General features: G+C 51.8%; 12 protein-coding genes across 12 annotated transcripts; 10 read left to right on the plus strand and 2 right to left on the minus strand.

Moving 5' to 3' along the window:
- Positions 1-406: 406 nt before the first annotated feature.
- Positions 407-1,751, plus strand: PG985_000978 (uncharacterized protein; the record flags this gene model as incomplete). The annotated part of the gene is made up of 5 exons (XM_066820747.1): positions 407-418; positions 481-602; positions 660-684; positions 746-1,144; positions 1,290-1,751. The coding sequence occupies 5 exons, from the start codon at positions 407-409 to the stop codon at positions 1,749-1,751; spliced, it is 1,020 nt and encodes a 339-aa protein (XP_066691626.1).
- Positions 1,752-2,124: 373 nt separating this feature from the next.
- On the plus strand, positions 2,125-2,699 carry PG985_000979 (uncharacterized protein; the record flags this gene model as incomplete). The annotated part of the gene is made up of 2 exons (XM_066820748.1): positions 2,125-2,276; positions 2,342-2,699. The coding sequence occupies 2 exons, from the start codon at positions 2,125-2,127 to the stop codon at positions 2,697-2,699; spliced, it is 510 nt and encodes a 169-aa protein (XP_066691627.1).
- Positions 2,700-3,274: 575 nt separating this feature from the next.
- Positions 3,275-3,579, plus strand: PG985_000980 (uncharacterized protein; the record flags this gene model as incomplete). The annotated part of the gene is made up of 2 exons (XM_066820749.1): positions 3,275-3,396; positions 3,462-3,579. 2 exons carry the CDS (start codon positions 3,275-3,277, stop codon positions 3,577-3,579), a joined length of 240 nt encoding a protein of 79 aa, XP_066691628.1.
- A 190-nt stretch (positions 3,580-3,769) lies between these two features.
- Positions 3,770-4,322, plus strand: PG985_000981 (uncharacterized protein; the record flags this gene model as incomplete). Its single annotated transcript, XM_066820750.1, has 2 exons — positions 3,770-4,240; positions 4,317-4,322. The coding sequence occupies 2 exons, from the start codon at positions 3,770-3,772 to the stop codon at positions 4,320-4,322; spliced, it is 477 nt and encodes a 158-aa protein (XP_066691629.1).
- Positions 4,323-7,853: 3,531 nt separating this feature from the next.
- On the plus strand, positions 7,854-9,176 carry PG985_000982 (uncharacterized protein; the record flags this gene model as incomplete). Its single annotated transcript, XM_066820751.1, has 1 exon — positions 7,854-9,176. One exon carries the CDS (start codon positions 7,854-7,856, stop codon positions 9,174-9,176), a length of 1,323 nt encoding a protein of 440 aa, XP_066691630.1.
- Positions 9,177-10,257: 1,081 nt separating this feature from the next.
- Positions 10,258-11,189, plus strand: PG985_000983 (pyrroline-5-carboxylate reductase; the record flags this gene model as incomplete). The annotated part of the gene is made up of 2 exons (XM_066820752.1): positions 10,258-10,816; positions 10,885-11,189. 2 exons carry the CDS (start codon positions 10,258-10,260, stop codon positions 11,187-11,189), a joined length of 864 nt encoding a protein of 287 aa, XP_066691631.1.
- Positions 11,190-11,715: 526 nt separating this feature from the next.
- PG985_000984 (heat shock protein) lies at positions 11,716-13,633 on the minus strand (the record flags this gene model as incomplete). Its single annotated transcript, XM_066820753.1, has 3 exons — positions 11,716-11,868; positions 11,941-13,495; positions 13,563-13,633. The coding sequence occupies 3 exons, from the start codon at positions 13,631-13,633 to the stop codon at positions 11,716-11,718; spliced, it is 1,779 nt and encodes a 592-aa protein (XP_066691632.1).
- An 846-nt stretch (positions 13,634-14,479) lies between these two features.
- PG985_000985 (RNA polymerase Rpc34) lies at positions 14,480-15,634 on the plus strand (the record flags this gene model as incomplete). Its single annotated transcript, XM_066820754.1, has 1 exon — positions 14,480-15,634. One exon carries the CDS (start codon positions 14,480-14,482, stop codon positions 15,632-15,634), a length of 1,155 nt encoding a protein of 384 aa, XP_066691633.1.
- Positions 15,635-16,370: 736 nt separating this feature from the next.
- PG985_000986 (peptidyl-prolyl cis-trans isomerase) lies at positions 16,371-17,165 on the minus strand (the record flags this gene model as incomplete). Its single annotated transcript, XM_066820755.1, has 4 exons — positions 16,371-16,557; positions 16,632-16,738; positions 16,806-16,975; positions 17,132-17,165. 4 exons carry the CDS (start codon positions 17,163-17,165, stop codon positions 16,371-16,373), a joined length of 498 nt encoding a protein of 165 aa, XP_066691634.1.
- Positions 17,166-19,756: 2,591 nt separating this feature from the next.
- On the plus strand, positions 19,757-21,561 carry PG985_000987 (uncharacterized protein; the record flags this gene model as incomplete). The annotated part of the gene is made up of 3 exons (XM_066820756.1): positions 19,757-19,838; positions 19,899-20,010; positions 20,103-21,561. The coding sequence occupies 3 exons, from the start codon at positions 19,757-19,759 to the stop codon at positions 21,559-21,561; spliced, it is 1,653 nt and encodes a 550-aa protein (XP_066691635.1).
- Positions 21,562-23,133: 1,572 nt separating this feature from the next.
- On the plus strand, positions 23,134-23,809 carry PG985_000988 (uncharacterized protein; the record flags this gene model as incomplete). The annotated part of the gene is made up of 2 exons (XM_066820757.1): positions 23,134-23,304; positions 23,375-23,809. 2 exons carry the CDS (start codon positions 23,134-23,136, stop codon positions 23,807-23,809), a joined length of 606 nt encoding a protein of 201 aa, XP_066691636.1.
- Positions 23,810-23,878: 69 nt separating this feature from the next.
- On the plus strand, positions 23,879-24,566 carry PG985_000989 (uncharacterized protein; the record flags this gene model as incomplete). Its single annotated transcript, XM_066820758.1, has 2 exons — positions 23,879-24,478; positions 24,555-24,566. The coding sequence occupies 2 exons, from the start codon at positions 23,879-23,881 to the stop codon at positions 24,564-24,566; spliced, it is 612 nt and encodes a 203-aa protein (XP_066691637.1).
- Positions 24,567-27,086: the final 2,520 nt, after the last annotated feature.

Below are 27,086 nucleotides of genomic sequence, written 5' to 3' on the forward strand. Positions count from 1 at the left end.
CGGCGAGACGGTTGCCGACCCGATCATGCATTCAGTATAATTTTATCGCATACGGAGGTTCTGGGTACCTGTCTCGTCATCCTGCTAGGTATAGAGTGTTTGATGCCTTTTGGTGTTGTCAACCGGTTTTCAGGAGAATTGGGCTGGGAAAAGTGTGGTACGGGATTTGTCAGTAAGATTGCCGACGATGGTGGATGGCGTGATGTGCTTACAAACAAACATAGCGCTTACGGAGTACACCGGACAGCCCTAGGCTGGCTAAATGCATGTATGGGTGGTAGCTGTTCAGATATCTGCTGTCTCCGCTCCATTGTCGCGGGCCTTAATCCAATCTTAATGTTGTCACTGTAAACCGTAGACTCGACAGTCAACCCAGGGCATCGTCATCATCGTAACGTACTCAAGCATGCCTACGCCTGTACGTCCTCAACTCCAACTCGCAACTTTTCTTCCACTGCCACCGCTGACACTTCCATCCAGGAACAGAGGGAGTCGGGATACCAGAAGGATGGCAAATTCATCCGCCCTGCATCAACGTTTCGCGATTTCGTCTCCAAGGATCCTGCCTCGCAGTTCCCGGCCGAGAAAGACCGATATGCGCTGTAAGGGAAATCGCCCCTCAGATGGGCTACCTTGTTGGCTCACTCTTCTACTTGCAGTTATATCAGTGCAGGATGTCCCTGGGTAAGTCACGCTGCACGGCATCCCCTCGGGGCGTAGACCAAGTCGTGCTCAGCTCTTCAAGGCCCATCGGACCTTGATCGTACGCGGGCTCAAGCATCTCGAAGATGTTGTCGACGTTTATCTTGTGGGCAGTCTGAAGCTCCCTGCCGGCTGGACGTTTGATGGGACATTCGGCTCGTCTACCCAGGACCCCCTGCATCCTGGCTTGACCACCCTCCGGCAATTGTACGAGCTGGTCGAGCCTGGCTACAGCGGTCGTGTCACTGTCCCTGTTCTCTGGGACAAAAAGTCGGGCACAATCGTCAACAACGAATCAAGCGAGATAATCCGCATGTTCTACACAGAATTCGATGACCTAGTCGCGCCACAGTACCGGGAGGCGACCCGGCCGGGTGGTGGGCTGTTCCCGGAGCCCTTGCGATCGCAAATCGACGAGCTCAACGAGTGGGTGTACAGCACGGTATGTCATCTTCCCGTGCTTCCTTTGCTATTGGGGAATATATGGGTGTGGTTGGGCACTTTTGGCTATCGGCGATCGTGCCATCATCTTCCTTTCGGGCCGCAGTTAGGTCTGCAAGGACAGGGCTAACACCGAGAGGCGACAGGTGAACAACGGCGTTTACAAAACGGGCTTTGCCAAAACCCAGGAGGCATACGAGGAAAACCTATATCCGCTCTTTGAGGCTCTAGACAGGCTGGAAGCCATGCTGGCATCCCACCCAAGCCAGGCCTTCTTGTTCGGTGATCATATCACCGAGGCAGATGTGCGACTTTACACCACGCTGGTGCGGTTCGATGTCGGGTATGTGCCCATCTTTTACTGCAACCTCAAGACCATCCGCCATGACTACCCGCATCTACACCTTTGGCTACGGCGGCTTTATTGGGACCAGGGAGAGGCGACGGCAGGTGGTGCGTTCTACAAGGCTACAGAACCCTGGATCAAGTTTTACGGTGAGGGGTACGCCATTGCTCGACAAGCGGTGGTGACCCCGGACTCACCTCTCGTCGTCCCCAGGGGCCCGGCGGTTCTGATGGAGCCCCTGAAGGAGGACGAATATTTGTGATAGGCTCAGGCGGTTGCTTTTAGTTGTTTGATGGTTTAGTTCAAATGTTCCGCGGCCGTGCCAACGTCGATTCGAATCAAGATATCGCTGGGACCTCTGGACACGGCAATGCATTGATCAGTCCGTAATACGTGGGAGCTGACAGATACAATACACAAGTTCGACTGCTAATCTTTCCGAGGTACGTGTAAGATGCTAGCCTCTCTTTGGGGCGGGGGATTAGCTGGATGCTTGGGGGCTAGTGCCCATGCGACTGCTTGTAGATCTCTACGAATTGCGCCTTGACTCCTGTTCTCCTCACACATCCACTGTATATTGTTAGTATTCATATGAAGTCGTAGCAGGCACTCTGGCAAACCATCGATCCACCATCATGGCGTCCCTCTACGCCCAGTCTATCCCTGTACTTGTCAAGTACCTGCGGGGGTTTTCGGCCATGATTGACAAGTCAGCTGCATACGCCGATGAAAAGGGTATCAGCCATGACGACTTGCTCAGCTACCGCCTAGTTCCTGACCAAAGACCGTGAGTCACATGTGCCTTCTATCCTGCGGGTGCTCGGATGGGCACAATGCTAAGCATCGCGGTAGTCTTACGTACCAGGTCCAAAGCTGCTGCAACACCGTCGTGTGGTTCATAGACCGCGCTTGCCGCCGCGAGCATACCGCCGTCGCCGATGACGAAATGACCATCGCGCAGCTCCAGGCTCGCATTGACCAGACCGTCAAATACGCGACGGGCGTTGATGCGGCCGAGCTGAGCAACGAGCCCATCACCATGCTGGATAGGTTCTATTTTGTGTCGGCACAGACGTACCTATCCGAGTTCGCGATCCCAAACTTCCACTTCCATCTCAGTACGGCCTACTGTATACTTAGGACACAGGGGGTACCGCTGGATGCAATGGATTACTTGTCAGATGTATTCCAGCCCATTCCAGGGGCTTGATGTTGGGCCGTTGGGCCCTGACGACTCGGAATGCCTTGAAGTGGGAAGGGACAGCATATGAGCTGCCTCCGGGCATATGGTCTCGGCGATGTAAAGGGCAGAAGACAGCCTATAGTGAACTTGTAATTTTTCCTAATCCAATAGAGAGTGCCCCTAGCGTTAATCAAGAGACAACATTGGGAGCCTCGAGTACGCGACAAAATGAGAGCCAAGGAAGTGCATGTATCTCTGCTTGTATTGTGCTTGGCTTGAACTCTCTTGACCCGATTTTTGGAGGGCCAGTCGAGCAGTTATCTGATGGTATCCTTGAGTAGGAAAACAATTGGCATCTCTTCCTCTGCATCCCTTGTGGATTGGTTGTACCCAGGCCAAATCCCCCACAATCAGATCTGGGTATTCCAGAGCAACAAAGCCACCACCTTTCTCCCAGTCATCAGGGACAGCTTTTCATCTGCGTGAGGCACTGTTTGCCCAAGTGCGTATCATACTCGCAACCTCTTTTTCGGTTCGTCCCATTCACAACAACATCAAACTTGAACCAAGTCAACACCACACAAGCCAAGCCCATCGCAGCCATGACTCCGGAGCAGGAAAAGAGCATCATCTTCAACGTTATGTTGAAAACTAATCCGGGACTTTCCGGGGGGGACTGGGTCGAGGTTGCCTCCAAGGTTGGCCTAGGTCACGAGATTGTCCGGTAAGTAGAGCCATCCATCTTCTTCTTTGTTCCTGTCCTGTTGTGTGGCCTCAGGGTCCCAACAGCGAGGTTCACGGCCTCATGGTCTTTACCTGCTACTTTTGCTTCCCTCTCCCCACGCACCGGTCTTCTATCCTCGCCTTCCACTGGCCCTCGACCTTCACCAACCCAGCCGGATTCTGACATTTGGTTTCAACCTGTCTGGTTGGTCTCAACTTATTGGGCACCTGCCTTGTTTCCCTTGCATCTACCGTCGCCCAGCCCAAAAGTTTCACGTTCCCATCGCACCTTTCCAACGCACTGGGCATTTCCTCACTCTACACTCAGCTCTCCATCAAACCTAGCAAATCCATAACCGCCCCCATCTGCAACAATGGATCCCAACATATACCTCTTGATGCGTATGCTCCAGTCACACAGTCCCGGCCTTGCTGGGGCCAACTGGAAGCAAATCGCTGCTGAGATGAACCAGCATCAAGGCACCTTGAAGCAAGTGACCTGCAAACCAAAGTTCTCATCTTTCTATTCTAATTCCCATCTCGTCCCCAAGGACCTAGAACTGACCATAAATCAACCCAACAGGAAGAAGTTCGCCGCCATGCGTAAGGAGTTTCTGGAGAACCAGGCCAGCAAGGGAGCCGCCGGTTCCCCCGCTGCTGCTGCCCCTGCATCAAAGAAGCGTGGCCGTACCACCAAGGCTGCCGGACCTGTCGATGCCGGGGACGACGACGCCGAGCTTGACGGAACTCCTGCCAAACGACAACGACGCTGCCGTCCCTCCAACAACGGAAAGACCACGGCCGCCGAGGTCGAGGCCGGCTCGGAGAAGGGAGACGACGATGAGGTTAGTCTGAGAATACAGTCACATCCGCACCCATTGTATTGGCCACCGAACTGACGAACATCCCACTCACCATCAGGTCTAAGCACTACCCGGACTCCTTCCTACCATGATGGGTAACTCGCCCACCATAACGACGGCTCGGTATTCAGCAACTGGGACGGGATGGGACACATTCATTGTGGATATGTACCTCTGCCAAGACACATCTGGTGCTTTCCCGCCGTGGGTGGGTAAATTTGAGGTTATGAGATTCTGGAACTGAGCCCCAGATATTCAATGCGACTTACTTGGACCAATACAAGTTCATATGACCTGAATGTGTTTTTCTGCTCTCCCGCCGTCGTGACGGGAATTTATTCTGTGTAAGCTAACTCCGGCATGCCCTCATCGAGCGTACTTGTCAAAGTCTATGGTCCAAGGTAGATGCCACAGCAATGTACTCACAATGGTCTGCCACGCTGTCCACTGACTTGACACGATCCAATCGATGTCGTCCCTTATAGAGAGAACTGTTGGGGATCCTGATGCCCTTCCACATGGCCACCATGGCCCAGGCCTTTGCAGCTGCCTAGGGCTGAGCCCGTGGGGTACAGCTCCGGCAGATAGCGGCGGCGTTTGATTGTCAAGGGACCACAGCGCCGCTGATGGATAGGAACAATCCGCAGTCATGTTGCTATTTGGCCTCGCTCCTATTTAGGATAATATGGTGTCTACAGGATCGCATCTGCAACATCTGCAACGGTAGGCTTGGAAGAACTACCTAGCGACAGATTCATCAAAGCTTGCTTGATGTTACGGGAGAGTCCACTGCAATGCTGCTATATCAGGTATCGACAGTGGGGAGGGGTGTCTGGGGCTCTGGGGGCAGGCAGCGGAGTTTAATGACCAGATGAACAAAAATAGAATTCGACCGGGGGCTGGAAGGTCTCCATCTGCGACCCTTATCACACATCATACGGCTGCCCCATGCTTTTTGGCATTACATTGCATTGCATTGTTACCACAGTTCGGGACCGGCGCGCACAGAGCGGCGCAGTCGGTTATGCTTATTCGTCTGGCTGGATCAGATGGATTCCGCCGGATTCCCACCCCGGCCATGGCGCCAACCTCTTCCGCCTCCACGAACACCACCATGACTGAGAACGATCGATCAGACTGGAGTAGCATCCTCCCAGACCCGAACCTATTATTATGTCACCTAGACTAGCCCGACGTTTCACCTAGAGACACCCTTGGTGGTAGGGAAAGAAGGAAGGAAGGAAGGAAGGAAGGAGGGAAAGAGATGCCAATCAAAAGGAATAGTGGAAATTGTCAGCCTTGTACGAAAATAGCTACACTTGCTGCACTAGAGATCAAGCTAAGCAGGTGACGGGCCCTTCCTTCATTGTCCATTGATTGTCCCGACAGCCGACAGACGAGATGCGCGTGTGCGGCGTGGCTGTGCCTGTGCCACCTGGACCGACTTCTCCTCGTCCCCCCAAGATTTTGGATCGCAGCAGCCCGCAGACTTGGCACAAATGGCCCGTTGGATGATGCGATCCGTCGTGGTGGGAATTGCCGTGCCTGCCACGTAATCGACTTGTCCACTTGTCCCGGTCGCCGCTGCGGTGGATCGATGGGCTGCAGGAGAGTCAAGACAGCGCGACAGCACTGAGTTCTGGCTGGGGGTTGGGGCAGTAGTTGGGGGTTCGGAGCGCAAGTCCAAGAGCTTGGAGCCAGAACTTTGAACTGCACCGCATGTTGCTGTTGGTTCATGCCTCAGCCGGCGCCGGTTACCCTCCGCCAATCTGCCCGGCTGCATGCCCTGCCCATCGGGGCCTTATTAGCTAATGTATTGGTGTCTACCTCCTACCAAACTGCATGTACATGTAGCCAGCGTGCAGGCTTCAAGGGCCGACAGATGGGCCGAAACCCGCCCCAGCAACCAGGTGCTTCTGTTCCCTACAGGGGATGGATGCCTCGATGCGTTCTGGGATGCGGTCGCCGACCTGACTGGAGTTCTGACTGGAGAAGGACGAGAGACCCGTATGTCATATAAGGCTTTGCCACCACCCACTGTGGAGTCGGTATAGACCTGCGGCTAACCAGCTAACTCGATGGAGCCGAGCCCTAGAAGCCCTAGCAAGCTGGCGACTGCAGCAGGAAGCAGGAGCAGAAGCAGACCAGCAGCCAAGACGGACCCGTTGTTTGTAATATATGGATATGGTCAGCCGCACGCAAGCTTATGCACCTCTCAGTCTCTTTCGCTGCACGCCACTTCATGTACATAGCTGGGTTGACAATGAGGAACGAGCCGGCCGTTGCGGTGGTGGCTGAGATGCGTCATCTCAATCTCACCATCTTGTCTCGAGTATAGCTGCCAATCGCAGGATTCTACGTGCCTTGATTGGGCAGGTGGCAGGCGAGCGAGGTCGAGTCGACGGGACAGCATCTGGCTTTTTTTTCCTTTTGTTTTTCTTTTCGGTCTTTTATGCACTTTGCCGAGACTGGCGACTGGGTCCCAGACAGACTAGAGGCCAAGAATAGCTCCAAAATCGACATTAGGCAGCTGTACTCCCACCTGCGACTAGCCACATCGAGACAGGCCGTCGCGTCTGGTCATCACGACCTAGGTTACCTGGGACAGGGACCGATCAATGCCAGTCCACCCATGCAATGAGCGGTACCGTGCTTACCGTAGTGCGCAGGGCCCTGGGGCGTCATAGTGCTCCAACGACTCTGACAATACCTACTACTACCTGCTCAACCAGGGTCCCACCAGCTAGAACAGGCCATCTCCTCGACTCTCGTCCAGATTGGCGCAGCTGCCGAGCTGCTTTCCCCCTGTTTCGTCCAGAAGGCACCGGTCTTCGCACCTAGTCTTACTAGCCGGTCCCTCTCATCTCTCCGTATACGCTATCCCCCCTCCTCTGCTGGCCAGTCTGTAGGCATTAGGCGGCGGGCCATGGAGCTAGCCAGCCAGCACTACCAGAGAGAGAGAGACACACACATACCCTGGTGCCTGGGTCTTGGGGAAGAGGGCAGGGCAGGGTGGCAGGCATACTGTAGCATTGGACCCAGCATACATTATGGACATCTGATCTGATATGATATGTGCATACCTACACACTCACTTGCCCTACCGTGCTCGCTCTACTTCAGCTAAGCCCTGACTGTGGAGACTGATGATCCGGAAATCTCAGAATGGACCCCTTCACGACTGGCTTTCGCCGTAATCTACCCAGTGGTTATTTTCGGTATGCGGCTAGGGCGTTTGGTCGCCGAGCCAGAGCAGACCAGCCTCTCTACTAGAGCGGTCTGAACGGCTGTCCGCCCAGAATGTGTAACGTTGAGTGATGACCCGTTACTCTCCAGTCGGGTTATAGGCCTGCCCCTGTTCCTGCATAAGGCTAGTTCGGCTGAGGGCCACGGTCGTGCTGCCATTACCTATAACTAGAAGACGTGACCCCCATGACCGAGTAGCTGGGGCCTACTATTCCGAGCCGATACATACTTCTGCCTACCTTTAATCCGAATCCGTCTCACACACTTGTCTGCCCAGGACGACAAGACCCTCGGCTCCCCCCATCTCCCACTGACAACTACGACCGACTGTTATCATCCTGCTGCCACCATGCCGGGCTCTTCTCGATCGCCAAACCCCGCGTCATCGCGATGCAGTCGCTCTCAGACCATCTCGTACGCAGACCTCATGAAGCCCGACGAAGACTGGACCAAGCTCCCAGATGCTTCGGAGCGGAGGAAGATCCAGAACCGGCTTGCCCAACGAGCATACAGTAAGTTCCTCGTCGAACCCAGCCCCAAGAGACTTCCTGCTGAAGCGCGGTGCCCAGGACGCAACATGCGAGACCGAACCAAGGAGGTCGAGAAGTTGAAGAGACAGCTACAGCAGCTCCAGGAGGGACAGGGACGGAGCGGCACACCCCCGTCCGAGGCCGAATCGTCGGTTTCTGGCGCGAGCAGCCCGTGCCGGAGCGACACGGCGCAGTCGAACCACTCGGACGCTGCGACTCCGCCCATGATCACGGCGTCGGACTGGATGGGCAACTATCTTTGGTCCCAGGCAGCCGAGGCACAGCAGGCGAATGGTCTGGGACTTGTGAACAATGGCCCTCAACCTCCCAGCTACGACGCGCCGTCCTTCTTCCCTGCCGTCTCTTCCTCCCACGAAGCAGCGGTCAGCTCGACACCGCCCATGGGCCAGCGAAACCGAGCCGTGTCGACCTCATCCAACATGTCGTCTCCGGGGCACTACCCGCAACAACTACGGCATCTATCGTCGTCGTCGTCAAGGGGCGCCAGCCCCCCCAACGCCGCCTCGCCGTGGCCGCAACCTCAACGCCACGACAGCTACGACGGTCTGCATCATCTGCCCGTCACCTCGGCGCAGCCCAGCCCCTTGCTCGTGGACACCAACGCGCACCAGGGCCACATGCTCGGCATGCCCCCCGCCGGCTACCACCACGTGTACCCGAACCGGGACCACCTGGGCGTGCCGCGTCCGGAAGCCGCCTTCTCGATAGACGACGACATGACCCCGACTGCAACATACCCCACGCCGCCCGACACGGAGCTGTCTTGGTATCACAGTAGCCGGTCCGACGCCAACCTGACGGGCCGCGCACGCAGCCCCTCAGCCGCCTCGTCGACGTACCAATCTGCCATGGGCATTGGTGAGCAGCAGCGGCGGCAGCAGCAGCAGGCACCGCCCGGCCTGCCCGAGACGAGCGCACCACTTTTGCACATGGCGGTGGCGGGTGGCTCGATGGACACGCTGCGGCTACTTCTCCAACGGTACGACGTGGCCATCAACGGACTCGATGCACAGGGCTACACGCCACTGCAGCGAGCAGTCATGACGGGGCGGACCGACATGGTGGGGGTTCTGTTGGAACACGGCGCCAGTGTCGAGGGGAGCAAGAGCGAGGCGCCCTAGCAAGGCCGCTGGCCGTGGTTCTTGGGTGTACATACTATATATACGATCTTACGCTTGTCTCGGGGTCGTTTTCATTTTCTTCGTGGTGTGAGCGCTGCATTGGAGGTTACGATTGGCGCACTATGGTGTTTGGTTTCTGTCTAACTGTAGCATACATTGGCACATTGGCATTTACATTGGCTCGTCTGAACAGAGCATACAAGCAGAGAAACTTTCCAGCTATCTTGATATTGATTGATTGCATCCCTTTGACAGGCGCCCGAGGTCGAGTCAGATTGCCGTTGGTAGACCCCCGGAAGGGTGAGAACCTAGTTGTGAGGGCGGAGGACCCCGGCGACATGTCAGTTGGAAAAGGGGTCCGGACTTGGGACTTGGGACCTGTCAATACCAGTGCACACATCAGACGATTGCCAAGCGTCTCCTCCGCCGCCCACACCGCATCATCACCACCGTCGACGGGCTAGCCGGAAATGGAAGCTGCTGACACTCGGAGTCGGATTGACGAGGAGTGCATGTCGTGGACCGTGCCCAGGATACTGTACTACTACTCACTTGTGGTAAGTAGTACGCTAGTCGCAATATCAAACCACCATCTTCACCCTCTCATTCCCCTGGGATTCTATTCCAGTAGCAGTAGGCACTAATAGCATCCTGCCTGTAGGGCTGGATTGGATTTGCTTCTTGGCAGACGGCCACCAACCGACAGGAGGCAATCGTATGTGCTGGTTCTATTTATAGTCATGTCGCCGCGGGCCCGGCTAGCGAGGAGGACCCGCGCCCCGTCCGCCCGCCTATCATCACATCACAGGAGACGCCGCAGCCGCTTCTGTGTAATAAATGCCAACGCCTCAGGCCAATGCTTTGTTGCCCGGCCGGAGACGAAGGCCGGACAAAATTTGGCCCAGTCCGTCATCGCTGTGCTGTAGTCACTAGTCACGGCTGGACCCACTCGGCGCCAAACCCCCCAAACCCCTCCTCAGTCGCGGCAATCCGACAAAAAGAATCGCTTGACCCTTCCCTGCCACCCCCACCAAAGCACCAGAGCACCAGAGCACCAGAGCACCAGAGCACCAAAGAAGCCATGGCTCCCTCCAATCTCCATTCCGCCAACCTGGCCTTCATAGGCGGCGGCAACATGTGCGCCGCCATTGTCGGCGGCCTGCTAGCCAAGGACATCATGCCCAAGGACCGCATCACCGTCTCGGAGCCGTGGGAGGTCAACCGCCAGAAGATGGCCGACCTGGGCGTCCAGACCACCACCTCCAACACCGATGCCGCCCAGGCCGCCGACCTGCTCGTCCTGGCCGTCAAGCCCCAGGTCGCCAAGGCCGTCTGCCAGGACCTCGCCGCCGCCTGGGCCGCCCGCAAGGAGCTGCCCCTGATCGTCTCCATTGCTGCCGGCATCACCCTCGACAGCCTGTCCGCCTGGTTCACCGGCCCGGACGGCCGTGCCCCGCACGTCGTTCGCGTCATGCCCAACACGCCCGCGCTGCTGGGCGAGGGCGCCTCGGGCCTGTTTGCCGGTGCTGGCGTCTCGGCCGCCGACAAGGAACTGGTCACGGCAATGCTCGAGAGCTTCAGCAAGGCCACCGAGTGGGTCGACCAGGAGGAGCTGATTGACGTGGTGACTGGCTTGTCCGGTGAGTAATCAATTGACGAGGAGTCGGCGCTGGCGTCAGACCGAGACGGCTTACACACACATGTACAGGCTCTGGGCCGGCCTACTTCTTCGCCATGGTCGAGCACCTAGTTGCCAGCGCCAAGGCCCAAGGCCTCTCGGAAGAGCAGGCCATGCGCCTGGCAAAGCAGACATGCTTTGGCGCTGGCAAAATGCTCGTACAGTCTTCCGAGACCCCCACGCAGCTTCGAAAGAACGTCACAAGCCCTAATGGTACCACCGAGGCGGCACTCAACAGCTTCGAAGCTTCCGGCTTCCAGGGCATTGTCGACAAGGCCGTCAAGGCTGCCAGCAGCCGTGGCGCGGAACTGGGCAAAATCTTGGGCCAATCATGAGAAATCCGTGCCATATGAGCGCTGCTCGCACGCCTTCTCTAGTCCCTCGACATGCACTTACATGTAGAAGAATCCGTTGTACACGCACCTGTCAAGGAACAGCGCAAATTCCAGCGTCACGATACAACTCTCAGCTATGATTGAGCATTGCTCGCTGTTACTGGGTCGGTCCGAGGGCCGGAATCGGTCAAGCACAATGGCGGCTTCACTAGGCTGGTATCTCGCTGGCGTAGCCGCCTTCGCAGAGATCGGAAGAGCAGTCAGGGCAAAACTTATCGAGCATATGGTCGCACTGGTTAGGGTCAGCACCAGTATGGTGATAGTGTACGTCTTCGTCTTCTCAGGTCATCAAATCATTATATTACTCCATCAATGCAGTTTTGTTCTGTTTAAGAAACGCCTAGCCTTTGCAACATCAAAAGACAAGCCAGTCCCAGTCAATCCCTGGATTAGAATACACCCTCCTCCCATGAAAATCTGCCGAAACCCGTTTGCCGTCTCAATGTACCACCGCCCGGGCCTACGTTCATCGGCCCATGCGGATTACACCGGCGGCGACCAGTTTTTGGACCTTGGATCGGACCGAGGGATTCTTCATGTGCTCCTGAAGGGCGGCAGGATCCGACTGGGCCTGTTGGAGAATGGCCTGCATTACGGGGTCTTGCATAATGCTCATAATCTAACACGGTATATTAGCATCCTATCAGGTAGCTGATACGGTACTTCATCTGGCTGGGCAAGCGCGGCTTACCTCGGGGTCCTTTTGCAGACGCTCTCTGGTCTGCTCCTCGGTCTCGTTGTCTCGGGCCGAGTACATGGCCTGGATGGCCTTTTCCTGCTGCTGGGAAAGCTCACGGGCGTTGGCCCCATTGTGGTGCTCGTTGTCGACCTCTGACGCCTCGGTACAGGCATCCAGGCACTTGGAGTACTCTCGCATGCCGAAGTAGACCTGAGCCTTGCGAATGTAGGCGCGGATGAATTTGGGATCCTTCTTGATGGCCAAATCGCAGTCCTGCAGAGCACTGGGGAACTCGAAGAGCTTGACAAACGCGGCCGCACGGTTGCTGTATCCGCGAGGGTCCTCGGGAGCACGCTTGACCATTTCGCTGTAGGCGGCCACAGCACCCGGGAAGTCTTGCTCCTTGAACTTCTTGTTGCCTTCCTCGCGGGCTTCCTCGGCCTTCTGAGGATCAATATACGACTGCTTGGCAGCCTCGATCTTGTTGCGCTCGGCAGTGCGCAGCTTGGTGTTGACCTCCGGGGTTCGGTGCTCGGTCAGCGACTTCTTGTAGTTGGCAATGGCCGCATCGGCATCACCCAATTTCTCGTAGGCACTGCCGATGCGAGCGTACGACTTGGCGATCATCTTGAAGTCGGCGTAGATCTCCCGGCCTTCGTCGATGGCCTTGGTGCAGATATCGATACAGGCCTGATAGTCGCCCTTTTCGAAGTAAGCCGCGCCTGTGTTGTTGAGGTATGTGATGTCCTTATAGAGGTCCCACGCGGCACTGTAGTGCTTGATGGCCTCGTCAAAGTTACGCTTCTTGTAGTTTTCCGTACCCAATGCCTTCTCCTTATCAGCCTCCGCCTTGGCCTTCTGCTTGGCCAACTGCTCCTCATCTTGCGCGGGCTCGGGCTCGGGTGCCTTTTGGGGCTCGGGCTCCGCCTTGGCCTTAGTCTCGTTGGGTACCAGGTCGGGCATGGCCACATCCTCCTCGGCCTCGTTGGCGCCAGATGTAGCCGCGCCGGTGCCACCGGGCATATCTCCGGGCGCGCGTACGTCCATGTCGACACCCATGGCAACGCCAAGGACCTGGATCATGCGCGGGTCGCTGAACAAGTCTTGTGTGCTGGAAGGGTTTTGCTGCAACTGCTGGACCTTGGCCATGAATGAAGGGTCGGAGAAGTAGCCGCTTGTCTTGGGGTTGGTCATAAGCTTCTGCATGAGGTTGGGGTCCTTGAACATCTGACCCATGCCGCCCAAGGGGTCGCCACCCACGGGACCGCCAGCGTCCTGTTCCATGGCGCGCTGGACGCTTGCCAGGGAGGACTTGAGGCCGGCGTTGCTGGGGTCGTGCTTGAGGCCCTCTTCGTAGGCATCATTTGCACCCAATAGATCGCCCTTGCCGTGGAGAGCCGTGCCCTTTCGGCCCCACCCTCTTGGCCAGTCGGGCTTGAGCTCCGTGGTCTTGTCGGCATCCTTCAGGGCATTGTCCCAGTCCTTCTTGGAAGCGTAGGCGGCGGAGCGGTTGCTGTAGAGAACGTGGTTGGCACCGTCCAGAGCGATGGCCTTGGTGAAAGCGTCGCTAATGACAAGGTGGGGAGTCAGCAAAGAGTGAGGAAGGTTGGTGTTGACGTTGACTTGTGACTTACACAGCCTCATCGAAGTTCTTGTCGGCAATGGCCTTGTTCCCAATGGCCTTGAGCTCGTCGGCGGTAGACATGTTGGGCAATGTCGTCTTGCTCAGGGCTGATATGCGTGTTTCTCAAAGATTGGGCAATCAAGAAGTTGACGAGAGGATCGATTTGCTGTCGGGGAATGAGAGGAAGAAAATGTTCGATCTGGACGGCAGGCAAAAGGCAAGCGGCAGGCCCCGAAAATAAATCTGTAATGCGCGGGACGACTAGCTTGCAATTCAACCAGTTCCAGAGCTTTCCACAGCGGGCATCGAGACCCTTCCACTGCCGCGAGAGAGGGGGGGTGTCGGCTGCTTGGTTGGTTGGACGGCTGGACGGTCGGCGGGGTTGAGAGCAAGCAAGCACTGAAATCATGTACCTACCAGCCAGCAGCAGCATTACCGTGCTTGTAAGTTAGGTTATTGTATGCATGGGACAGGCAACCAGGTACTACAACAGCAAGTACCGGCGCCTGTGGCGGTGCAGCCGGTGGGGTCAGGCGCGACGAACCTCCCTCCATCCATCGTTCCCAGCTCTTATCGGTGGTCGGACGGCTGGATTTGGAGGGGCTCCAACTTTTTTTTAAGCGTTATGCGCATCAACTGTCACACACTCACACTCCCTCTTCCTCTCTGCCTCCTCGATTGGGTTGTGCCCGTTGTTGATCAAGTCTGGCTAGGTATTCACTCTTACACTCTGATTGTGTGATGCAATACCTTGTGGCCGCATGGCACTCATTCATGTCGGACTGCTAGCACCCACATACCTCCTACCGCGATTCGACTTTGCCCTCTTCCAGCTCCTTGCCGCTACAACAAGCCTGCCGCCTCCCCGGGCCGCTTTGACTCATCTACCACCCTCCCCTCGGCCAAGGCCGACCTCGAGTCGTCAACATGGACGACAAGAAGGAGCTGCTTAAGGACCAGCTCTACCAGGCATGCGAGGAGAAGCTCGAAGGCCCCGACGAAACCGCCTATTCTCGGTCTTTTTCCCAGGACGATCTGCAGAGTCTGACAATATGTCGCGACTTGAAGATAGACCTCAAGACCCTTATGGGCTTGGTCCAGTCTCTGACAAACGACCGCCGCTTCGTACCGCTCTCATCTGCCAGCGGCCCCGTCTGGCGCCTGCGCCCCGAGGAGGAAGCCAACAAGTACCGCGGTCTCGAGAAGGACCAGATCCTGGTCTACAGCTGGATCGACAATGCCGGCGGCGAGGGAATCTGGCAGCAGACATTGCGCAACAAGACGGGCATTACCCAGGACCAGCAGTTCAAGAACATCTTGAAACAGCTCGAGGCCAAGCGATTGATTACTAGTTTCATGTCGGTACAGAACGCCTCGCACAAATGCTGGATCAAGGCTAGTATCAAACCCAGCATCAAGGCCACCGGAGGCCCCTGGTACGCCGACGGCGACCTCGACGAGTCCTTTATTAATATCCTCCTCAACGTCGTCTTCGACTTCATCAAGGACCAAGGTAGCTACTCTACCCGCGTCAGTGGAGGTACCACCAGAGGCGCAAGCACTAGTCCCGTATTGCCCAAGAAAGTACTCAAAGGAAAAGAGAGCGAAGCTGCCATCGTCGCCCGGGGCAAGAAACGAGATGCCGATGGTATCGCCAACGACGACGAGTCTACCCCGCTCAAGGCGCGTCGCACCAATGGCCAGCAGCGGGTTCTGCTTCCCATGCCTGCCGGCTACAGTAACTACATCACCTTGGCCGAGATCACCGAGAGGATTGCCGCTGCCAACATCACCAGAGGTACCAAGCTCAAGGAGAGTGATGTGAAGCAACTGCTGGACGTCCTTATGTACGACGGCCGCATAGAGGAGATCAAGGTTGGGCGCCGCGTCGGCTACCGCGCTGTTCGCATCTCCAAGCATGATCCGTCCAATTTCGTCCCGGGCAGCGTGCCCTCGTACGATTTGCCATCCAACGGACTGACCGAAGCCCCTTGCGGTCGGTGCCCCGTATTTGAACTGTGCGAAGAAGGTGGTCCTGTATGGGCAGGTGGCTGCGAGTACTTTGATGAGTGGCTCGCATGACAAAATGGCCGGCTGACAAACCACATGTGTAGTCTGGTCTCCCTACTTTTCTTTGCATCCAGTTTTTTTCTCCTCCTTGTGGGCTGCAAACCTCGGCTCCATAGCGAAGGATTTCTCTTCCTCTTGTTGTTATTTTATATCACATCGCATTGCATGGTCTGGCGTTCTATGGGGAAAGCATGTCATAAGGAGGCGAGATTCGTTTGACAAGGGATGCATATGGCTGGAGTTTTGGCTGCGACGTGGAAATGATTTACTGTCCAATACAAAGACCAGCAAGGCCTAACGGCCTCAAAATACATACCCTCCTCGTATCGTTTATGCCCACTCTCAATCAAGTTTGCCCTGCAATTTGCTCCACTTCTTGTATTTGAGATGTTGCAACATGTAAGCGGTGTATCCCGTGTAATTGAGGCCAGCAATGTATGTCTATATATGGTTGTGTTCGATTCCTAGTCAAAACCCAGCATTTACGATCAGATATTACAATCACATCAAGCTTCTTTCACGCGTGTAAGGGTCGAGCAAATATTCTGCTGAAAACTTGTGATTCAAGGCTACTCAAAGCTCAGTACCACGAAATTTTGCCAAACCATCCCCCATTAGATCTGATGCGTCGACTTCATCAAGACCCTTCAATCACCCCCTAAGGCTTTTTGATCGTCTGTATGAACACGCCAGAAACGCAGTCGTGTGTAGTGTTACACGAGAGGAAGGTAGTTGGTGTGCCACAGACTTAAGCCTCACCGCTGTTGACGATGGTAGGGCGGGTGTTGTACTTGACAGTACCACTCTGGGATCCAGTAGCCTCCAGGGCGCGGACAACGTCCATGGAAGCCTGGTCGGCAACCTCGCCGAAGACGACGTGGCGCTGGTTCAACCACGAAGTGACGACAGTGGTGACGAAGAACTGGGAGCCGTTGCTGGAAAGGTTCGGTTGGTTGAGCATTCAAACGAAACAAGACAAAATCTACCGCATGTGGTGGTGAAGGCTTACGTGTTGGGGCCGGCGTTGGCCATGGACAACAGACCGGGCTTGTCGTGCTTGAGAGTGAAGTTCTCATCGGCGAACTTCTCGCCGTAGATGGACTTGCCACCAGTGCCCTAGATTACGTGGTAAGTACGGGTGTAGCGGAAAGGGAGTAGAGGATGCTCAGGGCGGTGCACTCACGTTGCCACGGGTGAAGTCACCACCCTGGAGCATGAACTCGGGGATGATGCGGTGGAAAGAAGAGCCCTTGTAACCAAAGCCCTTCTCGCCGGTGCAGAGAGCACGGAAGTTCTCGGCGGTCTTGGGGACAACGTCGTTGAAGAGGTTGAAGTTGATGCGGCCGGTCTGCTCTGTTGTTGGGGACAGCCAATATTAGCAATCGAGAATTGCGGTACGGGGATTACGCAATGCGGGGTTTGAGCTTGAGAGCTCCTCAAGCTTGGGAAGCTCCAATGCTCGTCCAAATCGGCGAAGTAGGAGCGAAGCCGACGACGTGGGATACTCACTCTTAACAGTACCGGTAGCGCGGCCACCCTCCATGACGGGGCCTATTACATGTTAGCATCGAAGTGACTACCAGCAGGCGACGTCTGGGTTGATATACCCTCCCACTCGACCTCGAAGAAGCTGTTGATGAGGGATATGTTAGTCGACAGCACGGCAGAAGACAACGACAGCAACAAAAAGACGTCATGCCGCCACGAGCAAGACGTGCTCGAAGCAGAGAGACGGGGAGGCAGATGGACTTACACCTTGGACATATTGGCGGATGAAGCAGAGAAGAATCTGATTCGGTTGAAGGAAGAAGTTGTGGATGGGGGAAAAGCTGCCTTGGGTGCGACAAACTTGAGAGAAGTTGTTGAAGGTCGATGAAGTTGGGAGAAAGTAGAGGAAAAGGTCGTGAGGCGGGGGGTCAGTCGAGAAGCCATTTTCTTGTAAGGAAAAGCTGTTTCGGTTGCTAAGGCGGGGCAAGCATCCTGTTAGTACATGAATACATCACAACCCATCCACCAAATCAACAATGATCAACCGGGAATGTACATGCTACGCCGTACCTGCTGTACCGCTACTTCAAGTACAACCACGGATTGGCTAGAAGACAGTAGAAAACGTAACAGTGGGGGGAGGGGGAGGAGCAGCAGGAGGTGGGAGGGGTGAGCAGCAAGCAGCAAGCAGCAAGTGAGGAACGGAATCAATCCCTCTTTCCCAAAGATACCCCGCCTTTTCTAACTCGGCCACCATCGTCTGATTGATCAATCAAATGATTCTCTTGTTCAAACTTAACGGTGATGCCTCAAGCAGAGTAGGATGTCGTAGGCATTTTGGAACAACTCGGGATCGAGCTAGGCTGACCTGCCACTCCCAATTGCAATCTTGTCTGTCTCCTCCGGTGAGCTCCCATGACTTTCAGAAGAGCTCTGCTCCAAAGAGGCACACTCGATTGCCCCTCGATTCAAGTACTTGAGGTACTACTGATTGGGTGGGAGGAGGGGAGGGACCAGGAGGGGACCTGGTTGGTCCTTGCAACTGCTTCAGGACCCCTCTTCTGGCGTCAGCTTGCAGCCCGCAAGCCATAAAGCCATCGGCACCATTGCCATGCCCAGCAACATAAGATAGGGAAGGCAGAGAGGACAAGCACACAGCAAGAGGCTGGGTAGGTAGGCAATGACGCTGATTACATCTTCGTCTACTGTACTACGAGTAGAGGCGGCGGCCATTGGCCTAGCCATCGCTTTCTGACAAGTCGTACTCGAAGGGGTTAGGTACACGCATCGACTGCCAGCTTGGTGGTCGAGCTAATCAGAAGTGCTGGAGCAGGGTGGTGGCCCGCCCCAAGCCTGCTAAAAACGTGCAAGGACGCACGCACGCCTGTACGTACACACATGCACACCAGAAGCATTGCCTGCAAGGTCGGGGCCGAGCCTAGCCAATGGCGTATGCTGCTGGCCCGCATAGCGAGCAAGCAGGTCCTTGTTGATGCCGCATGGCCAAACTGGAGGTACTTAGGGAGGCAAATCCCCATAGCCAGTGGCTTGAGCATGTCTTCTTTGGAGAGGGAGGGAGGAATCAGGGCATCCGAGGGAGGCTCCTCGCCATGGTATGGTATAGTTGCCGCTGGGAGCCTGGCCCGTGGCAAACCAAACGCAGGGCGCACAGATGGTTTGATTCCCTAGGCTTATCGCTGCTCCGTGGCAGTATGGCGGGATTCCAATTTGCGTCCAGCTCGAACGAATCTGGATAGGAAGAGGAGAGAATATGAAGCAAGGAAAACGTTAGACATACCTGTATGGGATTCGGCGCTCGGCTAAGAATGAGTCTGGTATACACACGGGGTTCTGAACTAGGATTTACAGGCCAACAACACAAGTCCGAAGAATAACAAACAGTGGTGATTGATCGATATAGATAGTACACTCGACGATGACGGTAGTTGAGATGGGGTGTTGAAGTTCTCCCGCCCAAGGTGACAGAAACTTTTTTGGGCCCATGTTGTCCGTGCACTTCCGCCGGTGCCGTCCCAGTCCGGACTCCCGACAGACCCCCGAGGGCTCTCTCTTAACTCTCAGCCGTGTACGGATAGATTATGGGACAACGACAAAAATACAGCAAAAGCGCTGCGCAGTGCAGAGGGGTGTGCTCGGGCGGTTGAAAAGCCTGGGTGTTTTACTTTTGTTCATCCCCAGTGGACGTAGTTTGTAAGATCGATCTTGTGTTGTCATGCCACCTGCACAGCTCAGGTACCACCAGCCAAATGCAGCTCGCTTCCTCGGAGGTGCAATTTCTCTCATGACACGGCTGCAATCTGGTGCAAGGAGAGATAGCCAGGACCTCTGGGTAAGAAGAAAACCCCGTTCATTAGGTACGCTTCCTACTTCGTCACCACGTTGAAAACAATTGCCCGTTGGGTTGGCTGGCTTCAGGCTGACCGTGACCTCCAGCTGGCTGCCGGGTGGCAGGCCTGACATGCTCAAGTGCATCTGCAGCTTGGACCTGCTACACACCTACTGCCTACCTACTCGAATGCCCAAGTGGCCTGAAAGCCAGTCCAGCGCTGATCCCGAATTGCATACTTCATCCACCTTGTTCACATCCAAGACGTGGTGCAAAGTCGTCGCACCCCTTTCGCCAAGATGGATCTCAACAACTTGCAGAGCACAATCTCCAACCTGACCTTGTACGATCTCAAGGCCGGCGTGCGCAAAGTCCAGAATGGTAGGTGATTGATTCCAAGACCGCGGTCGGAACCGAATGCTGATCGACCTTCGCCCTTAGCCGTCATGAACTACACGGAAATGGAGGCCAAGGTGCGCGAGGCAACGAATAACGAGCCCTGGGGTTCGTCCTCCTCCTTGATGCAGGAGATTGCCAATGGCACTTTCAACTAGTATGTATTATTACCAAAAGGGGCGGTGGCCACCCATCGGTACCACATCGCCGAAGGACGACCATCGCTAACACGCACCACCCCGTCCCTAGCCAGACCCTCAACGAGATCATGCCCATGATCTACCGGCGCTTCACCGAGAAAGCCGCCGAGGAATGGCGACAGATCTACAAGGCCCTTCAATTGCTCGAGTACCTCATCAAGCACGGCTCCGAGCGCGTAATTGACGATGCACGAGGGCATATCACCCTCCTCAAGATGCTCCGCCAATTCCATTACATCGATCAGAACGGCAAAGACCAGGGGATCAATGTGCGGAACCGAGCAAAGGAGCTCGCGGAATTGTTAAGTGACGTCGACCGCATTCGGACCGAGCGCAAAAAGGCAAGAGCCAACAAGGCCAAATACACTGGTGTCGAGGGCGGCTCCATGGCCGGCTTCTCCAGCGGCAGCGGCAGCGGCAGCGCAAGTGGCGGTAGATATGGCGGCTTCGGTAGCGAAACCGGCGGGTTCGGCGGTGCCAACGCTGGGTATGGCGGGTACTCCGGCGGTGTCTATGGAGATGGCGGCGGTTTCGGTGGTCAAGAAGCAAATGACTATCGAGAACCTGCGCGGCGCGCCGATCAGTTCGAGGAGTACGACGAATTCGATGATGATACCGGAAGTGCAGCATCACGCGCCAAAAGGGCCGAGAGGACGGAGAGAGCGGGCGTAAAGAAGACGACACCTACGGCCGCGCCCCCGAAGAAAGCCAAGGAGCCTGAGGTCGATCTATTCTCGTTTGACGATCCCGAGCCTGCACCATCGGCCGAGAGTGCCACACCACTGCCGGCGACGGCGCCTTCGAATGGATTCTCGGCGCTGGCTTCGCTATCCAACGATGATGATGAGTTTGACGACTTCCAGTCGGCTACCCCTGTCCCGGCGAGCCAGTCTTCAGGCGCCTCTGGCGCCTTCGCAGTCCCGCCCCCGATGGTCACGTCGAGCGCCCAGTCGACTGCTCAGTTCGCTGCTCCCCAGCCCGTCTCCGGGCCTCAGAATGCCAACATCAACAACATGATGTCTGCCATCTCCCCTCCCCCTAGTACCGGGCCCAACTACTCTTCGTTCAGCGCTCCTGGCAGCAGTGCCATGTCACCCCAGGCCCCAAAGCCCATGGCATACCAACCATCGCAGCCCAACTATTTCCAATCCGTGCAGGTCGGTCAGGCACCCCAGCATACGGGTTCGTCCCTTTCGGGAACATCCGGAATATCTGCCGTACCTGCCGCTACGGGCATGTCGGCGTTCAACAAGCCTGCGGCAACCCCGTCAGCTAAACCTGCCGCGAGTGGCGATCCGTTCGCCAACCTATGGGGTGCTGCTGGTGGCAACGTCAAAAAGTCCAACACCCCAGCGTCGGGTCCCAAATTGGGCGAGCTGGCCAAGGAAAAGACCAGTGCATCCCTCTGGGGCGTGCCTGCAGCAAGCACGCCCAAGCCAGTGCAGCCGACCTCGGGGGCTGCCGGCTCAAGTGCGGGAGGCAACGGGCTCGATGATCTGCTGGGTTAAGCCAGCATGCGGTAAAGCACGAAGCTTGCCGGGGGTTCCATGGAGGGGAAATGGTAGGTAGGTAGAATGTGTTTTGCAGCTGCGATTTAGACGGGAAGAAACCGGGTTGAGGGATCGCAGGTACACAGATCCCGGTGGTGACGTAAACACCGGTGAAGCTGTAGGCTTGATGGACACCGTATCATCCCGTTAAGATAGGCGTCGAGGCGTACAAACAAAATTGCTTTTTTTTTCCTCTTGTAATAACACGGATACCAAAGCAGCGTCCAGGGTTCCGTATGTGTGTATGTGAAACGGTCATTTATTCATCCATCTGCCTATGGCCAGTGTTATGTTAGGACGGCATCTCTCAGAGGGGTGTGCGTTATGCGCAAGGCAACAACAAGTGGCCATCTGTCAACCCATGTAGGAGGCCGAGATCATCCACGGCCACACACCTAGGATGATCATGCTCAATATCGCACAAAGAAGCGCAAGCGACCACAATGCATGAAGTACGGATGCTCAAGAAGCTTGTTGGCAGACGGGCGTACCTGCTTCGCCTCATCCGTCCCAATCTCGCATGTGGTTTCGTTTGCTGCAGGCGGGCGGGCTGGCGACCACGAGGGATGGATAGTCGGCGGTTCTTGGCTAATGCACAGAGCCGAGCCAAAGTAGGGGCTTCCATGCTGTTTTGACCCGTCCCGCGGGCCGCGTCTAGCAGATGCTATATGTAGGGATCCAAACAAACGTGTAACAACGGTCAGTAGCCAACCAGATATGTCCGATCATGAGGCTCGCCGCGCCTGCTGAGACGAACATCGGGGCAAGGGCCGCTTTTATTGGCCTTTACCGGCAGACCCAGTTCTATGGGGCAGCCGGGGACGCGTCCGGAAGACCAGGATCACCCCCGGGCTGGTAAGCGCGGTGCCAGGAGGCGGCTCTGATTGGTTCACGCCAGCGTCAAATGCAACCGCTTCCAAGATCGATTCAGCATGATTGTCGATCGACTAGCTCAGCTCAGCTCGTGTCGAAAATAGCAGCGCGACAGATGGCGGCTCGCGGTCTGCGCAGGCGCGGCGAGGTTGGTCCAGGTAGACGACAAACAAATGGCCAAGGTGAATAGTCATGCAAAGGCGGCAGGCAGGTACATAAAGTCGCTCCCGATCCCCCGACTCTGGGAAATGCGTTCTATCATCATACCAAGCAATTCCACAAACACCACCCTCACGACTTTCCTTCGAGTCTTTTCCTACCTGTCTTTCCTCTCTGTCACTTTCCTCTGTCACTTTCCTCTTATCTCTGTCTCACTCCGTCTTCGGTTCTTCACTTATACAATCTGCCCAACACACAGTCGATTTGTTTGTTGTCCCCTTCTGCCCTTCGTTGTTCCGAGTCCAATCACTTCCAGCTGCCATAGCCCTACATACGGTCTAGCACCGTCCCTCGTTCAAGATTTCTTCTCCACTGCTTCCAACTGCTGCCATCCCGACGCCGCGGCCGCACTTTCCCTTGCGCCCCGCCCTCAAGTTGGACCAGCCTCGTCCCAGACTCTCGCTCATCACCGACTTCAAAAAGCCGATCCCCCTCAGAATGCGTTTCCAGGCCCCTCAACTCGGCGCCCTTGGCGTCACATTCACTGCCTTCCGTGGACTGCAATTCGTCTCCCTCGTTACCATGATTGGCCTGACTGCCAACTTCATCAGCGAGATCGTTTCTGCCCGTCACGATGCCCCCGACGTCCTGGTCGGCACACTGATTGTTGTAAGTCCACACACAGACCCAGCCACCCAGACAAGACCGGGACCGAGCAGATGCGTCTAACACCCAGCAGGCCAGCATTGCAACTCTGTACGTTGCCATCTCCTACATTCTGTACTATGACGGCCTACTCCCGCTCCTCGTCTCCGCCGGCTTGGATTTCTCCCTCATGATTGCCGCCGTTGTCGTCGCCGTCACTGTCGGCAAGCCCCTGTCTATTCTTAGATGCGAAGTGCTCCCAGAAAGCTCCGTCGCGTCCCTGGCCGCGGGCGTGACATACGTTGCCAGCACCCAGACTCAGGGTATCACCTATCGTAACGTCCTCTCCAAAGCCGTCAATTACTTTGCCTTTGTCGCTATCGACCAGCCGCACTGCTATGAAATCAAGGCCGTCTGGGGGCTGAGCATCGCCATATGTGTGCTCTTTGCCTTTAGTGCCATCATATGTGTCGGCCTCTGGCGCCGAGTCAAGACTGTCGCCGCCACTCCCAAGGACGTCGAGGGCTAGGGGTGCGCGGGCGCTCGTGGGGTAATTCGGCCAGGGGGGGACGTAGCTAGCTATGGGGAAAAGGGGGTGATGTTCGAATTCGTTCCACCGCCGCCCTCAGCCAGCCATGGCGTACGAGGGGGCCCTGGGCTTTCCAGCCTAATCCTATCACATCCTCGCAGTCTCGGCACCGGCACGATCCGCCACGCCGGTCCGGCTTCTCATCCCACATTGGTACACCAAACGCCCACAGCGCCCCAGGCTGCCCATCAGGAAGCAATCTTTCGGCCCATTGACGAGCATATCGATCCCGTGTCTGCCCCTCCGAACATCGTCCAGTCCCATAATGTCGATCGGGTTCGCTCCTCAACTGCAAGACAAAGCGCCGTCGCAATGCCTCCCATTCCGGAGTCACCTGCCAGCCTTGCACCCCCTAATGCAGCGATCACATCGCCGTCAGGGGACCATAGCCCAGTGACTCACCAACGTGGGCCCGGCAGACTTCAGACACGGGGCTTATCTTCGTCGATGCCCATGCGGGGAGCGGGTAAGGGTGATGGGGATGATGGACTTACGCCTGTCGCGCCCGCCCCGTCCAACACTTATCCGAATTCGCCTCGGGGGTGGTTGCCAAGCAGCCCTCGCGATGCATTGGGTATTCCTATAAGCAAAGTTTTCTTCGGGCCACAGGTGAGGAAGAATAATGATGCCGTGCATTTAGAGCCCCTGAGTCCACACGAAGGCCATATACCATTATATACACAAGGTCTGGGCATAGTGGGAGGGGGGGGAAAAGCGTGGGGCTATTTAGGGTTTAATGGAAGGGTGGTGGGATCTTGGGCTATTAGATCGTGGAGGGAGCTTAAAAAGGAAATAAAAGAAACGTATTTAATTATATAATAATATATTAATATTTTTAAAAAAAATTAATTAAGTAATTAAATAAATAATTATATAAATATTAATATTGAATTTTAAAAAATAAAACTTTATTAATATAAATATATTATATATAGTTTTAATTTAAAATAATAATAATAATTCTTAAGCTTTAATAAAGGGATTTATTTAAATTAAAGAAATAATAATAAGAGATTAAATATTAAACTTATATATTTTATATATTTTTATTTATATTAATAAACTTTTAATATATAAAATTAAATTTTAATTATTTATAATAATTTAAAATTAAATTTAATAAATTAATTAATTAATTATTATAAACTTTTGTAAATTTAATTTAATAAACCTTTTATTAATTAATTAATTATATATATTAATTTAATTTTAAATAACTTTAATATATAAAGTTTTAATAATTACTATTATTATTATTATAAATATTATTATTATTATTATAAATATTATTATTATTATTATAAATATTATTATTATTATTATAAATATTATATTTCCCTTTTATAATTAATTAAGTTTTAATAATTATTATAAATATAATTTTATAAATTTATAATTATTCTTTTAATTAAAGTTTTAATATATAATAATAATAATAATAAGAATTAATTTAAAGTTTAATTAAAGGTAAAGCTTTATATAAATTATAATATTATATTAATTATTATAATATATTAAATTTAAACTTTATAAACTTAATTTATATAATATTTTAAAGGCTTTTAATCCACGCTTATTATAATAAATATTTATTAAATTTAAACTATTTTAATATATCCTTTTACCCTTATTTATTACTTTAAAAATTTTATATAAATTATTTATATACTTTTATATTTCCTACTTTTTAATATATTTTATATTATAAATTAGTTTTAAAATAATAAAAATAAAGAGAAAAGAAATAATAATAAAAATAATTATTATTTAAATAATTAAGTTATATTAAGTATAGAATTAAAATTATTATAATTTAATATTATAATTAGAATTAATTAATATATATATTATTTCTATTATTTTATATTATTAAATAATAACCGATATAAAAGTTAACGTTAAATATTATAATAAACGCTTTTAAAACTTTAATATATAAAAATTTATCAATATTTATTAATAATAATTAAATATTACTTTTTAGAATATATATATAATACTTTTATAATTTAATGCCCTTTTAAAGAATATTTATTATTAGTAATAAACGTTTAAAAAGCATTTATTATTAATAATTAATACCTTAAAAAAGATTTATTATTTATTAATAAATCCCTTTTAAAATACTTATTATTATTAATAAATACCCTTTATAAAGAACACCTTTAATATTAAAAAATATATTAATTAATTAAATAATATATCTATTATATTATTAAATAAATTATAAAATATATTATAAAATATATTATAGGATATATCATTAAATAACTCTATTAAATATATTATTAAATAAATTATAAGGTAATTATTTAAAAGGGTTATTTAAAAAAGTTATTTAATAATTATTTTAAAATAATATATAATTATTTTTAAATAAATTATTAAATAAAGTATAAAATATATTAATAATTAATTAATAATAAAAGTAATTATATTATATATATAAAGTAATTTTTTAACTATTTATATATATAATAATATAATAATTATAATTATTAAAGTTAAAGGGTTTATTATTTATTATAATTTAAATAAAGGGGGTATTATTAAAAAGCTTTTTTAAAGGTTTTTTAAACGATTCTTTTAAAGGTTTTTAAAATAGTAATTTATCCTTTATTACTTCTTTAATAAAATATTTTAAGAAATTCGTTTTAAATATAAATATAATAGCGGTTTTAATTTATTAATATTTTTAAATTATTTAAATATTTATAAATAATTATAATGTTATTTAATTAAAGTTAAATAAGGTTTAAACTTTTTTTTAAATACTTTATATTTTAAATAAATTAATAGTATATATTATATTATTTAATAATTATTATAATTATATAATAAAGAATTAATTATTTAAATTTATTATAAATAATTTTAAAAGTCGATTTTCCTTATTTATAATTAAAAAATAATAATTATTATAATATATTTTAAACTTTAATATTATAAAAGTATAATTTTCTTAAATTATAAAAAATAATAATATAATATTTTTTTATAAAATATATTCTTTTATTTATTAATTTATTATTAATTTATAATTTTTTAATTAATATATATTATATAATTACTATTATACATAGATATTAATTAATAATAAATTATATTAAACTTTATAATATATATTTCTTTAATAATTTAAAAAGTTTAAGAAATTTAAATAATATTTATAAAAACGATTTAATTTTATTAATAATAATTCTTATAATATTTCGCT

The sequence above is a fragment of the Apiospora marii genome, assembly GCF_038362585.1.
Source record: "Apiospora marii strain CBS 49790 chromosome Unknown utg000001l_segment0_segment0, whole genome shotgun sequence".
Lineage (NCBI taxonomy): Eukaryota > Fungi > Ascomycota > Sordariomycetes > Amphisphaeriales > Apiosporaceae > Apiospora > Apiospora marii.